Consider the following 17,669-nt stretch of genomic DNA (forward strand, 5'->3'; position numbering starts at 1 on the left):
GTGACCATGCTTCAATGATCATTTAAGTTATGAAGGAGGGAGGGAAGCAAGGAGGGAAGGAAGGAGGGAAGGAAGGAGAGAAGGAGAGAAGAAAGGAGGGAAGGAAGCAGGGAAGGAAGGAGAGAAGGAGAGAAGAAAGGAGGGAAGGAAGGAGGGAAGGAAGGAGAGAAGGAAGGGGGAAAGAAAGGGGGAAAGGAAGGAGAGAAGAAGAGAAGAAAGGAGGGAAGGAAGCAGGGAAGGAAGGAGAGAAGGAGAGAAGAAAGGAGGGAATGTAGGAGAGAAGGAAGGGGGGAAGGAAGGAGGAAAGGAAGGGGGAAAGGAAGGAGAGAAGGAGAGAAGAAAGGAGGGAAGGAAGGAAGGAAGGAGGGAAGGAGAGAAGGAGAGAAGAAAGGAGGGAGGAAAGAGGGAAGGAGGGAGGGAAGGAAGAAGGGAAGGAAGGAGAGTAGGAGAGAAGAAACGAGAGAAGGAAAGAGGGAGGGAGGGAAGAAGAAGTAGGACCGTTGAAAGATAAGATGGATCTATGGGATGGTAAGAAAGCAATCTTCAAGTATATTGTCAACTGTAGGGAAAAAATTGTTATAAATACATATTATTAATAACAGTTATGAGATCATATAATTGTGAATGTATATAGGAAATTGATAAAATAAAAAAAAAATTGTTTAAAAAAAGTTATAAATGTTGCTGTAATTTTAAATTGTTGTATTGTCTTTTATATTCCCCTTCCCTTTTTTATTGTAAGCCGCCCAGAGTCTTCCGAAAGTGGGCGGCATACAAAACTAATAAATACAAATACAAATCATAAAAGTTCTGATCATAAGAAAAATCATCAGAAGTCACTTTTTCAGCATCGTCATAATTTTGAACAGTCACTAAATATGTGGTTATAAGTCAAGGACTGCCTGTACACTGATCTTCAGTGAGGAGGCCTTCATTCTGCAGTGGATCAGGAATATAATGATTATGCGCATTCTATGTCCTATTTTCAAAAGGCTGTTCATTTTACATAAGGTATATTCATAAAATATTAGATATTTCCACTTCTACATTTCTTTCCCCCCAAACCTTTGAGGATGATTCGTTCTTTTATAGATTGATTGGTTTTTTTCCCCCTAGTTATTTCAGAAATTATCTCTGCTAGTCATATGTTAATATTAATAATTGACAAACCAAGCACCTTGTGTTGTTCCTAGTTGGCAAGTGATGCTTTTATTCCCAAATACATTTAGACAGCATTTCTCTTCACAGCTAGATTTGTGAACAATACTTTGAATGATATTTTAGCTCCTGCAGTGACAATTGCCTATTTTGCAGAAACAAGTATAATTTACTAATTTGATTTATGGGGCAATTTCCACAATTTAATAAAATAACATTACATAATGTTATTACATAGGGATATGTTTCATAGTTGAGAATGTTAACGTTTTTAACACTTGGGGAAATCTGCATTATTACATTTTATGATGGAACAAAGTAGATCTGGGTAATTATCCCTCTTGTTTCATTAAAGCTTTATGCAGCTGTGAGAGTTTAATGCTGCTGTTATTTTTCCCACTGTCAAAAGTGGGTTCCACTGGAACATTGACAATTCTCAGCGAGGGCAGAATGAAACCATTAGCTTCACGTTGGACTAATACTGAATGAAGTATTTTAATGCTGATACTGACAACTATCTATCTAGATCGCCTACTGCCACACACCTTCCAATGGCCAATAAGATCCCATAGGGTGGGCCTCCTTTGGATGCTGTTGGCCGGACAATGTCGGCTGGCGGGCCCCCGGAGGAGAGCCTTCTCTGTGGCTGCTCCGACCCTGTGGAACGGACTTTACCCACTCTCATGGCCTTCAGAAAAGCTGTTAAAACCTAGCTGTTCTGGCAGGCCTGGGGCTGTTGACCTTATTGTTAAGGTCCAGCCCCGATCAGAAATGTATGCGTGTTGGGAATTTTTTAAATTATTCTTTTATTTTGCTTCTCTTTTTTCTTTTTTTCTTTCTTTGTAAGCCGCCCGGAGTCCTCCGCGATTAGGCAGCCTAGAGATTTAACAAATAAAATAAATAATAAATAATAAAGTGGAATTCTAACAATTAAAAAAAAAAACTAAGGGGAAAAAATACTTTATCAATTCCTTGTCTTCCGGGATGTCAAAGAAAACTTAAAAGTGCTGAGGTGTCACAGCGGTTCGAGTGCATTACTGGAGGCTACTCCTGCAGTTTGAATCTCACCGGCTCAAGGTTGACTCAGCCTTCCATCCTTCTGAGAAGGGTAAAATGAGGACACGGATTGTTGGCGGCAATAGGCTGACTTTGTAAACCACTTAGAGAGGCCTGTAAAAGCACCATTGCTATTACTAAACTAGATCTTGAGATCTATTTCTGTGAAAAAAGACAGTGGTCCCAATTTTTTTTTTAAGCAAATTCCTTTAAAAAATATATAACTTTCTTTGAAAAGGCTGTAATTAGAGATGGACCCTCAGTAACAAAGAAGAGAGTGTGAAGGAAATGGGATAGGGGGCAAGATATACTTTCAGATTTGCAAGATTCCTTTAATGTAGATTTACAATAAAATAGAATTAGCTCATTGTGTTTCCTGTTTGGTGAGCCTTGTAAGGCTGATAGACCCAAATCCAAATCTTAGTCAAGATAAAGTGACTGTGAGGGGGGAAAACACTTTGGGAAAATATGGGCGCATATAATCTTTTTACCCATATAGTGTTCTTCCCTTGATTAGTTTGAGTTTGAGTTTGAGTTTGAGTTTTATTTCATTTGTATGCCGCCCTTTTCCCTAAGGGGACTCAGGGCGGCTCACAACTCAAAAAGGGAAGGGGGGATACAAACAGTTTAACAAGAACACAAAACTATACATAGTTAAAAAGCACAACAATCATACCATTCGAGATAGGGGCAGCAAATCTTTAGCCCCAGGCCTGTCGGAACAGCCAGGTTTTAAGGGCTTTGCGGAAGGCCTGGAGGGTGGTGAGGGTGCGAATCTCCACGGGGAGCTCGTTCCAGAGGGTCGGAGCAGCCACAGAGAAGGCTCTCCTCCAGGCAGTCGCCAGTCGACACTGGCCGGCGGATGGAATTCGGAGGAGGCCTAATCTGTGGGATCTAATCGGTCTAGTGGAGGTGATTGGCAGTAGGCGGTCTCTCAAGTACCCAGGTCCAATACCATGAAGGGCTTTATAAGTGACGATTAGAACTGTTATTTTTCTGCATAGTTCCATTAGGTGTAAACTACGGAGAAGAATGTATAGACTATAGGAATCCACAATCAAAAGATTTAATCAACAATGGAATTACACAATGGCTTATTGCTATTATTTTTATTCCTGTTGAAAATAGAATGTTAATTTCATGTATGCTAATCACTGCTACCTTAAAAAAAGGCTCCATTGTATATAAAAAAATTGTCGTCTTAGTGGTTAAACAATCCTCCTATAAGTATTTATGTAATATTTTTTTTCTTACATATTTAAATAATTTGTATTTTAATTACTCCAACATGCATTTTACTGAAGCCAGAATGAGCTAGCAGGAGCACATTAATTTTTTAGTAGTACATTAATAGTGGCAATGAATAACACTTTTTTTCAGTTCTTTGCAACCAATTCACCTCTTATATTTAACTGTTAAGATAAAAAATCTTCCTTATTTGGGGGAATAAGGGTATTAAACAGAGAACGTTAATGATAAAATCCTAACACCAATAATGAACCCACTCTTTATACAATGATATGATCAAGTCACAGTAAAACATATAGTGAACCTTTGCTTTTAAGAATCAAAGGAATGATCAAATTTGAAAATAATTTTCCTTTGAAAGCTATGTCATTTTGAGAGATTAATATAATTCACCACAATCACTGAAGAAATAGCAGTGATTTATTTATCACATCCATTCCCAGTGAAAAGAAAATGTCCAAATATTTTCTCACTAAAAAAATAAACCTTTTGGAAAGGAAATCATTTTAAGAGTGGTAATCAGATCTTTTTGGGAGATCAAGATTCCGAATTCACTTTTTGACAACTTTCTTGGTGTCCATTACACTAGAGAAACAATATAGTGTGTGTGTGTGTGTGTGTGTGTGTGTGTGTGTGTGTGTGTGTGTGTGTGTATGTATGTATGTATGTATGTATGTATGTATGTATGTATGTATGTGTATATATATATATATATAGGCAGAGTTTCTTCAGTAGGACTCTCAGCTATTCAGATGTAAAGATATCTTCCAGAACTGAAAGATGGTAGTCAATCCCATTTTAGTCAGAAAATAAACAGAAATATCTATGTTCAAAGTCTATTTTGACACCAAAAGCATTAAAATAGCAATAGCAATAGGAGTTAGACTTATATACCGCTTCATAGGGCTTTCAGCCCTCTCTAAGCGGTTTACAGAGTCAGCATATCGCCCCCACAGTCTGGGTCCTCATTTCACCCACCTCGGAAGGATGGAAGGCTGAGGGAAGGAGGAAAGAAGGGAGGGAGGAGGGAAGGAAGGAAGGAAGGAAGGAAGGAAGGAAGGAAGGAAGGAAGGAAGGAAGGAAGGAAGGAAGGAAGGAAGGAAGGAAGAGCAATAGCAGTTAGACTTATATACCACTTCATAGAGCTTTCAGCCCTCTCTAAGTGGTTTGCAGAGTCAGCATATTGCCCCCAACAACAATCCGGGTCCTCATTTCACCCACCACGGAAGGATGGAAGGCTGAGTCAACCTTGAGCCGGTGAGATTTGAACCGCTGAACTGCAGATAACAGTCAGCTAAAGTGGCTTGCAGTAATGCACTCTAACCACTGTGCCACCTCGGCTCTGCTAAAATCCTGATTGATTGATTGATTGATTGACTAATTGAATTATTGATTGATTATGTGCCATCAAATAGTTTGCATCTGCCAATGACCACATAGATAGATTTTCTCCATAAATGATCTCTACCTGTCCTTTTAAGTCTCCCAAAGCAATCCCTGGAACATTAGTTAAAGCACTTTGTTTAATTTGGTGAATGAAGAAGCCATACAAACAAACAAAAGTTTGTTTTTGTTTTTGTTTCTACTTCTCCACTTTCAGGAAATATAGGAGGATGAAGCCAGGAGGTGCTGCTTTTTGGTCGAATGTTCTTCCAGTAGACTGCCTGCCCCTTTCTGGGAAGCTGATGAAGGCTGAGCCATTCTAATTAAGATTGTACCATCTCTCTCTCTCTCTCTCTCTCTCTCTCTCTCCCTCCCTCCCTCCCTCTCTCTCTCTCTCTCTCTCCTTCCTTCCCTCCCTCTCCCCCCCCCTCTCTCTTTGTTTTGTTTTTACTTTGTTTGTTAGAACTGTTTGGGGTTTGCTTTGCTTTGAACTTTTATTTCTCAGGCTCATAGCAGATGCTCTGAAATGTCCTTATATCATGTAAGCTGGGAAGAGTCAAGCTGACTGTGTTGGGAGATAAATCAAACAAATAAACGCAGGTGTTCCCTTCTCCAACTTCTGCTGCTATGTTGTCTGCTTAGTATTTCTTGTTTGTGCAGCACTGTTGCAATTCAGGTATGGGACTAATGAAAGATTTAGAGTTGGATGCATCGAGAAATATGGCAAAGGGATATATTTTACTTAGGCTGTACAGCAGTTCAGAATAAAATTCTTCTCTTTGGAGTTTTTTTCCCCCCCTGCTAACCGAGAAGTGTCTCTTACTTGGGATCACCTTAACAGAATCCTACAATTATTATATTGATGACAAAGGAAGAATTTCTGTCCATCACTTTAATGCAGGTCACAATGTTTTGATGGAAAGTTATCTGTGCACTTTATTTGCACCACGGTGCATAATGGGCACAGCAGCAATGATTTTATGACCCAGCAGGGGAGTTAACTTTTTATACAGCTACAGACTGAGAGGTGGCTTGCTGCAAATAATATTCTTCAAGAAAAGAGGATGGTTAATTTTACCTGCAAAGGTCATGCAGTCCCCTGAAAATTCTGTGCGCCCATGAAGCTCACCGAGCTCTCACACCGCAGACTTACAGCAGCCCAGCTGCACCACAACAAATCCCAGCCTACTGTTATTGCTGAATGCTTTAGATTTTATGGCAGAAACCACAAAAATGGGAAAGGGCTTGTAGAATGCATTCTTGACTTTAAAAGGTTATCTGTCTCTTGGCATTTGGCTTTTCTTGGATGAAGGTTTGTGAGATATTTATTTGTAACCTCCATGGGACATATTACCTATCTAGGTTATAGAAGGGCCTGTAATCTGTCAGTTTGGTTGGAACGTGGCTTTAGCTATGGAGCTGACCAGGAGGTATTCCCAATATTTGAAGAAACCTAATGACAGTGAGCAAGCAGATGGAGATAAGGTAAGAATGTCTTCCAAGGACAGGGATGTCAAACTGGCGGCCCACAGACTGGATACATCACGTGCATGTCATGCCCATCCCAGCTCCGCGAATGAGAAAAAAACATCACAAAACTTCATGTGATGTGGTGAGCTTGACACTCATGTCCTAGGGCAAAGACCCTGGATCCAGAATACTACAGACAGATGCCTCTAGGGGTAGAACATATCACCCAAAATAGAATGGTTCCACCACAAAACTGCGCTCGACTAAACCACGTCCGACTAAACCGCATAGCTGACGTCATCAACAGGGCGACAACAGCACGGAGACAGAAGCACGCTGTAAACCCTAAACCTAAAATTAACCCCTAAACTTAAACCTAACCCCCCTAAACCTAACCCTAAACCTAACCCTAAACCTAACCCTAACCCTAACCCTAAACCTAACCCTTAACCTAACCCTAAACCTAATCCTAACCCTTAACCTAACCCTAAACCTAACCCTAAACCTTAACCTAACCCTAACCCTAACCCTTAACCTAACCCTAAACCTAACCCTAAACCTAACCCTAAACCTAACCCTTACCTTAAGTTGAATCGGCTTGCTTTCAAAGCACTATTTAAAGCGCCCTTCTTTCTCCACGCTGGCTGTTGTCGCCCTGTTGTTGACGTCAGCAACACGGTTTAATCGGGCGCGGTTTTGACGGGTCACAAAAAGAATAAGGTGTGTTACTGCTGTTGGGATACCCTTTTACAGAATACCAACCCTTTAAAATTGAGAATTTTGTTGGAAACTTGACCACATTAAAAAAAAAAAATCTGCTATAGAAAAATCAAACTATCCATGACACTCATACAGCAGATACTCAAGACAACATCCAGTAGACTTAAGAATCAAACCTTTATACCATGAATGCTATTAATGCAGTGACATTAATTAGGAGGTTGATGGGCCCTCCGTAAACACGTGCTGGAAATGGATGCTCACTAACTTCAGAGACACCTACAAAGATGCAAATGATCCAAGCAATCTTTACATCTCGGTAACTGTAAGAATTATTTTGCTAGGTTATCTCTGTAGCTCTACCTTTTAACTGCTGTCATTGTTTCTGGATTCGATACATAGAATCCTCCAGCATGTGCAGCTATAACAAATTTAAATAAGTCATCGCCACCATAATCTCTATATACAGAAAAGAGAAAGTTTTCATGCTGGGTAATATTCAGGCAACGGCCACATATGCACTTGAGACTTCTGTCTATCATTAAGAGTTGTGAAGACGAACAGCCCCATTCCTGGAATCAAGTGAAATTGTTCTAAGATACAAGCGCTTAAGCAAACTCCTAAAGTTATTGCCAGTGCTACAACACAGAAGCAGAAAAAGGAAGCTGAGCAAAAATTGTTCAGGAGGAAATGAGATATCTCCAAGTGCAATGAGAGAGGTTAAAGGGGGAGCACGGAGATTTTTATCCTTAACAGAAACCCAAGTTTCAGAGGTCACATGAGCCCAAGTTTAATAGGGAGACAAAATGTCTCCTTCCTGTGCAACAATACATCAAAGAACAACTCCTGGATATTTTACCTCTTCAATTTGCCACTCCTGTCTTTTGACTTTCTTTGAAAATTATATGTGCACTCTATCTGAAAGGACTTTTTTTTTACACAAAATATATATATATATTTATAAAAACAGTTACATATTGCAAGGTGTGTAGGGCCCTTCACCTACCAGCAAAAGAGAGAGGGTTGCAAAATTGTGTTGCAAAAAAAAAAAAAAAAAAGCACAGAAGTGAATCTGTCAGCTATAGGGAATTAAGAAGAATTAAGAGGTTCGTTGAAATAGACTTTTAATTATTATTGTATTGGTATGTTAATGCTATGGGAATGATTTGTATTCAGGTCCCCAGATGAAGACAACATACATGTTCTAGAACAGGGAAAACAACTTGCAGTCCAAGCCATACTTCCTGGAGAGAAGGAATAATTGAATAAAGAGTTTGCAAAAACCTGACTGAAATGGCTATATCAGTGATGGCGAACCTTTTCAAACCGGACGCCAGGGACCCATGTGCACACCAGTCACCTGGTCTTCAGGTTCTGCCATGCCAGCTGGTCTTCGTGTGCACCAGAGTGCCAGAAACCCGAAGATCAGGTAGCTGGCACACACATGCACACTGGACAGTTGATCTTCTGGTGCTCCGGCATGCCCGAAGGCCAACTCGCCAGCAAGCACGCAGCGGAATCCAGGAGAGCAGCTGGCAAGAGCATAGACTCAGCATCACGGGGATGTATAATCTCCTGATGAGTATGCATTTTATCTCTCAGCTACCAATGCAATAGGTCTTGATTGCTAGGTGGCCAGAGATGACATGCGCTACTGTTTATCAAGAAAACAAATGCATTAGGATAATCCCAATGTTCCCTTCTATCTGTTCTTATGAAATTACCATACAAAGACCATGGAAGAGAACAATCAACACAGTTTCCACAACAGTAATATTTCAGGTACTTTAATGGTCACCTGGTCTTCGGGTTCTGTCACGCCAGCTGGTCTTCGTGTGCACCAGAGTGCCAGAAACCCCGAAGATCAGGTAGCTGGCACACACATGGACACTGGCCAGCTGATCTTCGGGTTTCGGTGCTCCAGCATGTGCAAAGGCCAAAGGCCAGCTGGCCAGCCAAAAACTTGGCTTTTCCTCTAAGTGGTCATAGAAGAGTCTACAAATAGTCCTCAGCTTAAGATAACAACAGAGCTCAAGTTTTCTGTTGCTAAGTAAGACATTAGTTAAGTGAGTTTTGCCCCATTTCACGATCTTTTTTGTCACAGCTGTTAAGTCAATCACTGCAGTTAAGTTAGTAGAGCCGAGGTGGCACAGTGGGTAGAGTGCAGCACTGCAGGCCACTTCAGCTGACTGTTATCTGCAGTTCGGCGGTTCAAATCTCACCGGCTCAGGGTTGACTCAGCCTTCCATCCTTCTGAGGTGGGTAAAATGAGGAACCAGACTGTGGGGGTGTTGTCATATAACTCCTTGTGTAGGTGTGGCGGTCACCCATGGCCCAGTGCATAACAGGGCATGCGCAGCCACGCTGAACCACACAGGAAAAAACAAACTCCTAAAAGACATAACATCCTGATAGTTCACTCTAGATGTTCCTTACCCCAACGACGCCCAGGATTTGACCATATATAGACAGAACTTCCCTGAGCAGTAGATTAGCAATTGTAGTTTGACAGGCTGTCTTAAATCACATGCTGATTGCTCCTCCTGCCTTTGTCCTATCTCAATAAAAGGGGCTCCCAGAGCCCAATCTGGGTCGCCTCATCCCGAGAAAGCTCGTGTCCGTGTCTTTTCTCAACATTGGCCTCATGGGCGAACCACGCTGATATGCTGACTCTGTAAACCGCTTAGAGAGGCCTGAAAGCCCTATGAAGCGGTATATAAATCTAACTGCTATTGCTATTGCTATTTAGTAACACGGTTTTTAAGTGAACCTGGTTTCCCCATTGACTTTGCTTGTCAGAAAACTCCAAAAGGTGAACCTGGGACTCTGCAACCTTCGTAAATATGAATCAATTCCCAAGGTCTGAATTTTGACCAGTGAGGCATTGATGAAATGTACAATTTTAATTTTTCAAAGCGGTCCCATAGTGCTAAGAAGACAGTGATAAATCAGGCAGATATTTACACAATTGTATCACGATGCTCATCGCAAGAAGCGTTTATCCCTATGGATTAGGCTAGTTATAATTTTCCTCAAACAGCTAAAATAAATCATACTTTTTACCCCCTACTGCACGTACACCCAGCGGTGAATCAGCAGGGATATTGTGGCCCAGAATTAGCTGTTTTGAGCATCAGCTGCTGAGTAACACAGCATGTGCCATCAATTCATCTAAATGTGTTACAGCGGATCGATACTGAATCTGTAAAGCCATTTGTTCTTTGACTCTACATGGCAAAAATCGTCGCCTTAAGAATAACTCAATTTTCTTCATCTCTGCACTAAATGGAACATCAACACTATGAAGAGTAAACAAGCAGTGCTAGCCACAGAATATTCAACAATATTTATGCCTGCAGGCCATGGCAAGCAAATGAATGTTTTCCTTTAAGATATCCCTTCCTTGTCTTATAGCAGTTCGATTTATATACCGCTTCATAGGGCTTTCAGCCCTCTCTAAGCGGTTTACAGAGTCAGCATATTGCCCCCAACAACAATCCGGGTCCTCATTTTACCCACCTCGGAAGGATGGAAGGCTGAGTCAACCCTGAGCCGGTGAGATTTGAACAGCCGAACTGCTGAACTAGCAGTCAGCTGAAGTAGCCTGCAGTGTTGCATTTAACCACTGTGCCACTTCCCTTATTCAGAGAACCAATTTTCACCTATGATTAGAGAGGAAAACGAATACATAGACCAGTGTTTCTCAACCTTGTCAACTTGAAAGTGTCTGGACTTTAACTCCCAGAATTCTGGGAGTTGAAGTCCAGACACTTTCAAGTTGACAAGGTTGAGAAACACTGACATAGACAAAACTATCCATATTTGACAATAAAGCGAGGTGATCTGCCACAAAGTCGTTGGAGAAGGCAAGTCCTAACCTTTCTGAACAGAGCAATATGTCATAATATGTATATAATAAAGTGTTCTGCTATTATGGCAAAATGTCACAGGTTACCCTATTCAAGAAACGTGCAGCTACAAAAAAAAAATATTATCAAATAATGGAGTGCTTTTGCCTTCTTTTTATTTCTATTCAACTGTATGATTTTCAGAAACTGATTGGATGAATCCTTGCAGTTTTCTTGGCAAGGTTTCTCAAAAGTGGTTTGCCATTGCCTGCTTCCTAGGGCTGAGAGAAAGCGACTGGCCCAAAGTCACCCAGCTGGCTTTGTGTCCAAGGCAGGATTAGAACTCAGGTTCTCCTGATTTCTAGCTTGATGCCTTGACAACTGTATCAAATTAATTCTATATATAATAACTGGCTGTGCCTTATCGAATGCCAATTCTTCCTTCTTGCCCTAATATTTTCTCTCCCATGAAGATTATTATTTCCCCGCTTATTTCCCCAATTCATATTCATACCCAGATTCCTGCACAGAAACTTTGCAATGAAGTCAGAGGTGGGTTCCTACCAGTTCACACCTATTCGGTAGAACCGGATCGTCAAATCTACCGAACCGGTTAGAAGATGTTCCACCAGTGGACCCGGAAAGCAGGACACACCTACAGAAGAGGTTCCAAACTTTTTTGAAACCCACCACTGACAAGGATCTTATAAACTTGACAGCTTTAAGACTTGCATGCTTCAATGCCAGAGTTTCTGAATAGCTACTTGGACCCACCTAAGTACTAATTCATAATTTCATATCCGGTCACATGGGCGGCAAGCCACTCCCATCTGGTCACATGGGTGGCAAGCCACTCCCACAAAGGAGGCCACACCCACAGAGTGGGTTCCAACAATTTTTGAAACCCACCACTGAATGAAGTCTAAGTGCATCTAACAAGTAATATTGCAATATTTCTGGCAAGAATTATTTATAGATCTGGTGACAATAATGAATTAGTGAAAAGTGGAATTTAATTAGCTGACCATTTCCATTAATAATTCAAATGGATAAGTCTGATCAGCAATGGTTTGTGAGATCACTGCATGCAGCTTTTTCTCTTTTTTTACTTTCTGTAATTAAATGCTACGTTTTAAAAGATTTGCATCACAGGCAGAATTTGCTGCCTTCAGAAAGTGCAATGTCAAATGCACATACCCCCCTCCCCCCCCCCACACATTTCATGAGCACTGCATCCGAAACCAACATTTTCTGAAGTATGGCAAATTCTAGTTAATAAGATCACACCAAAGATATATCCCTTTACGCAAAACATTACTGAAAGATCACATTTATTTATGCTAAATATGCAGTCCTGGGAACTCACTCGTCAACAGAGATTTGATGTTTACTTCATACAGCGACATGAAGCAGACATTTGTTTAAATACACTGTGACCTCTGATTCTCTGAGGTTCCTCTTTAGTAATACTAGGACAAGGCTGTCTGGCACTTCAAAAACCAGACAAAAGCAGAAGAAGAAATTTTGAAGAATAAAGCAAAGGTGTGGTTACCTTTGCATGCAATACAATACAAAAAGTTGCTTTGTATTACTATTATAATACAATTATTGTATAATTGTATTATATATTGCCTGCTTCCTAGGGCTGAGAGAAAGTGTATTATTGTATACAATTATACAATAGTAATACAAAGCAAATTTTTTTGTCAATTTGGTTTTATAGAGTTCTAGTGCATTCAAAAATAGGAATGGAACAGAAAATAAAAACCTTGATTGCTCTTCCAAAATTATGGAAGAATGGAGAAGTGATGCCTATCAGTCTGTGTCAATATTATCACTTGACTCAAGTAAAGACTTCTTAGCTTTCTTTTAGCTGAAATTTGTCCACCAACTAAATCTATTTCCCCAAATTGTTTTATCTGTGGATGAAAGTCATGGTGTACTCTGTTACTATTCCGTGTGCTGCTCAGTGGTGGGTTCCGAATCCCATTCCAACCAGTAGGATTGGAACGGGCCCAGCATCACCCTCCTGGACCCACAGCTGACTTTAGAACATCATCTGTCAACTGTGACAAGGGGGGCATTTGCCCAGGTTCGCCTGGTGCACCAGTTGCGCCCCTACCTGAACCGGGAGGCACTCGCAACAGTCACTCACGCCCTCGTGACCTCAAGACTGGACTACTGCAATGCGCTCTACATGGGGCAGCCCTTGAAGAGTATTCGGAGACTTCAACTCGTCCAGAATGCAGCCGCGCGAGCGATTGTGAGTGCACCTCGGTACACCCACGTTACACCTATCCTCCGCGAGCTGCACTGGCTACCGATCGGTCTCCGTATACGCTTCAAAGTGCTAGTCGTAACTTATAAAGCCCTTCATGGTATTGGACCTGGGTACTTGAGAGACCGCCTGCTGCCAATCACCTCCCAAAGACCCGTTAGATCACACAGGGTCGGCCTCCTCTGGGTTCCGTCCACCAGCCAATGCCACCTGGCTATTACCCGGGGGAGGGCCTTCTCTGTGGCAGCTCCGGCCCTTTGGAACGAACTCCCCGCGGAGATTCGGACTCTCACCTCTCTCCAGGCCTTCCGGAAAGCCATCAAAACCTGGCTTTGCCAGCAGGCCTGGGGTTGATGAGTCCCCCTCCCCTCTCGACTTGTATGGTTGTATGATTCTTGTTTATTTTAATCACGTGTATTGTGTTTTATGTTCCCTTTTCCCCCCTTTGAGTTGTTCGCCGCCCTGAGTCCCTCCCGGAGAAGGGCGGCATACAAATAAACTAAATCTTAATCTTAATCTCATTGATGTGAGTGGGGTGCGCATGTGTTGTACTTTCCTGCGATGATTCCGCAAGGCTTCGCAATGTTCCAGCTGTTCGGTGGAGGGTCACACAGGCACAGTATGCACCATAAGCATGAACGGAAGCACCAAAGGCTTAAAGGACAGGTAAGCAGCTCGGGCGGGAGGGTGGGCCCTCCGGAGCACCATACCGGATCGGTATCCGGTGCTCTCGGCAGGCTCCAGTACGCCTGTACTGGAGCGTACGGCCTGCAACCCACCACTGGTGCTGCTGTACAGCCAGAAATGACAACTGATGCATGATATGCAGTTAGAATCCAGGTATAAATCCCTGGCTGAAACAGCTGCACAGGTTTCTAATCGGTCTCTATGCTCAAAAGTGATTCAGGCAAAAATAATAATAATAATAATATTCTCAGCTATTGTACAATTACTGCCATTTCTTCCAATTAATAAATGCTTCTCTTTCTGAAAAAGAGAGACATAAATATTTGTATTTGAAATATTGGCAGTAGATGTACACAGACACAAAAACACACACACACACACACACACACACACACACACAATTCAGAACATTCTTAGAATACGACAAGGCAGGTACACAATAAAAGCCTTGCCTTAAGCGCCCCAAGTTTAAAATGCTGAAGGACAACCATTAAAGTACCTGAAATATTACTGTTGTGGAAACTGTGTTGATTGTTCTCTTCCATCGTCTTTGTATGGTAATTTCATAAGAACAGACAGAAGGGAACATTGGGATTATCGTAACGCATTTCTTTTCTTGATAAACAGTAGCGCATGTCATCTCTGGCCACCAAGCCAATCAAGACCTATTGCACTGGTAGCTGAGAGAGAAAATTTATATTCATCAGGAGATTATACATCCCTGTGATGCTGAGCCTATGCTCTTGCCAGCTGCTCTCCTGGATTCTGCTGCGTGCATGCATGCTGGCGAGCTGGCCTTCGCACATGACAGAGCACTGGAAACCCGAAGATCAGCTGGCCAGTGTGCATGTGTGTTCCAGCTACCTGATCTTCGGGTTTCTGGCCCTCTGGTGCACAGGAAGACCAGCTGGCATGGCAGAACCTGAAGACCAAGTGAATGGTGTGCACATGGGTTTCTGGCGTCCGGTTTGAAAAGGTTTGCCATCACTGATATAGCCATTTGAGTCAAGTTCTTGCAAACTCTTTATTCAATTATTCCTTCTCTCCAGGAAGAAGCAGAAGACCATTAGGCCCAGAACTATTAACCAATTTTCAGGTTAACAGCTCCATGTTCTTACTGCCTCGGCCCTTGTTGGTGGCATACACACCTCCTGTAACCAAATTCCCCCTAAGCAAGATCAGGTACAATTGACTGACCAAGAGGAAGAGGTGGGGCAGATCTGAACAATGCCTAATTTACTGTATCTTACTCCGCAGAAGTCTGTGTAACAAAACATAACATAGGCATAACAGGTCAACAATTTGCAGGTTCCACCACAATACCGCGAAGCCCTTATCCGCGGAGACATAAGCGCGAACCCTAATCCGCGCCGTCCGAATCGCTAAAGCAAATGCGACCTTACCGTGCTGACATAAGGGCGGAGGGCAAATCCGCGCCTTCCGAAGCACTCAGCACCCTAAACCTAACCCTAAACCTAACCCTAAACTAACCCTAAACCTAACCCTAACACTAACCCTAACCCTAAAGCAAACCCCTAAACCTAATCCTAACCTTAATTTAAATCAGCTTTCTGCCGCCGCACTGTTTTAAAGCGCCCTTCTGTCGCCGTGCTGTTGTCGTGGAGGTGATGATGTCGCGGCTTTAGCAACACGGTTTTATCACCACTATTTTGACGAGCACGGTTTTGTCATGCCACGCAATTTGCAGACCAACAAAACACAGAAAACAACCTAATGGCGGCGGTTGTGTATCTTGTTTAACACTTTTTTTTCCCAATTGATATTTTAATCATCTTGCATGTTTTACATTAATACTCTGATCATCCATTAAAGTGTTGCATATTTAGGACTTTAATCCTTTAAAGAAAAAAGTGGCAAACTTACAAACAGAATTCTTGTGATTGTTGTCTTTGTTGGGCAACATCTTGACGCCTCTCGATTTCAGCTCAATCGCCTTTTTCACTGTGAAAGAAAACAAAACAGTCACACCCAGACTCCTGGACATTTTGTTTTTCATACAGAAGAAAAACAACAACAACATTGCCCTCAAGAATTCTTCAAGTTCATATGAAAAGGCATCAATGTGTTTGCCCGTAAGTAAATATTTCATTGTATCACCTTTTGAAATTAGGTTTGTGGGGAATAATTTTTCTTCTATCCAAAAATTCTCAATTGCTCTACTGCTAACTTGCAGAATATTCATTTATGGTATGTGAAAATGGATACAGATATTGCAATCGATTGTAGTAAATCAGACTCAAAAGTACAAGATACTAAATGGATTGCCTTTTTCCTCTCATGCCGTTTTGGGGGGTTTTTTTTGGTGCTTGCAACCATTTATGCACCACAATGAATGGACAATTTTGAAACTTATTATTTTTGTATAAGTGATCAACAGGAAGAGCTGAGAAATGTACTTCCTAGGTGACATGTCTTAAGCAAACAGCTCGGTGATTGCATGGAGCTTAAGAGACACATTAACCAAATGAAGTATGTATATCATCAATCCCTTTTCAGTAGGAAAAAAAAAAAAATTCTCAGAGCAGAGGGAAAGTGGATGAGCTAACCCAATGTAAGACAAAGTTACTTAAGTTTTCCTCCCAATTTCTATGTTTTATGTGGTGCCCACGTGCACCAATTGCGTCCCTACCTGAACCGGGAGGCGCTCACAATAGTCACTCACGCCCTTGTGACCTCAAGACTGGACTACTGCAATGCGCTCTACATGGGGCAGCCCTTGAAGAGTGTTCGGAGACTTCAGCTTGTCCAGAATGCAGCCGCGTGAGCGATTGTGGGTGCGCCTCGGTACACCCACGTTACACCTATCCTCCGCGAGCTGCACTGGCTGCCTATTGGTCTCTGGATACGCTTCAAGGTGCTAGTCGTCACTTATAAAGCCCTACATGGTATTGGACCTGGGTACTTGAGAGACCGCCTTCTGCCAATCACCTCCCATAGACCCATTAGATCCCACAAATTAGGCCTCTTCCGAATTCCATCTGCCGGCCAATGCCAGCTGTCGACCACCCGGAGGAGGGCCTTCTCTGTGGCTGCTCCGGCCCTCTGGAATGATCTCCCCGTGGAGATTCGGACCCTCGCCACCCTTCAGGCTTTCCGTAAAGCTGTTAAGACCTGGCTGTTCCAGCAGGCCTGGGGCTGTTGAGTTCCACCCCTACTCGAATTGGTTGTGCTTGTTGTGACTTTTTAAATTGTTTTGTATTATTGTTTTGTTCTGTTTCTACTCTTTTTGTATTTTTGACCCTTCCCTCTTGGTTTGTCAGCCGCCCTGAGTCCCTTTGGGAATAGGGCGACATACAAGTCGAATAAACCACTAAACCACTAAACCACCACCTTTTTCTCTTTAAACATTCCAAACATTTATTTAAGCATTTTATTTTGCCATTCAGTCAGAAATACTTTTAGGGTTAGCACCTAGATCAGCAACACAATCTCCTTTAACCATCTAAAATATACTTCACAACAAGAAAATGGGAGCCAGAAGGGAAGAGGGAAACATGTTAACATCTTAACTCAACAACCCTTCCATACATTGAGAGTCCTTTCAATGCCTCCAGGGGAAATAGACACAAGATGCTCACAGTAATCATTTGAATCTCTGTAAGGAGGAGTTGCTTGTTGGGAAGAGTAAACTGAAAATACTCATCCTTCCCATTCCCTATAGTTCTCTATTTTCAAATACTCTATTTCAGAATTGGTTTTTCTATAGAGAAAAAGGCAATTATCAGTCGTTTGTATTTCTAATCAACAACTGTTGAAATCTATGCTGGGGGGGGGGGCTTTTGGTCCAGCAAATTTTAGAA

At 42.0% G+C, this 17,669-nt stretch overlaps 1 protein-coding gene across 1 annotated transcript in view; it reads right to left on the reverse strand.

Annotated features, from left to right (window-relative positions):
• The window catches only part of CSMD1 (CUB and Sushi multiple domains 1), a 982,247-nt gene that overhangs the window by 327,945 nt on the left and 636,633 nt on the right, over window positions 1-17,669 (reverse strand). The window contains exon 7 of the mRNA XM_032215147.1: window positions 15,733-15,810. Coding sequence (XP_032071038.1) covers window positions 15,733-15,810 — 78 coding nt within the window. The remainder of the gene's footprint in view (window positions 1-15,732; window positions 15,811-17,669) is intronic.

Source organism: Thamnophis elegans, chromosome 4 (assembly GCF_009769535.1).
Source record: "Thamnophis elegans isolate rThaEle1 chromosome 4, rThaEle1.pri, whole genome shotgun sequence".
NCBI classification, from domain to species: domain Eukaryota; kingdom Metazoa; phylum Chordata; class Lepidosauria; order Squamata; family Colubridae; genus Thamnophis; species Thamnophis elegans.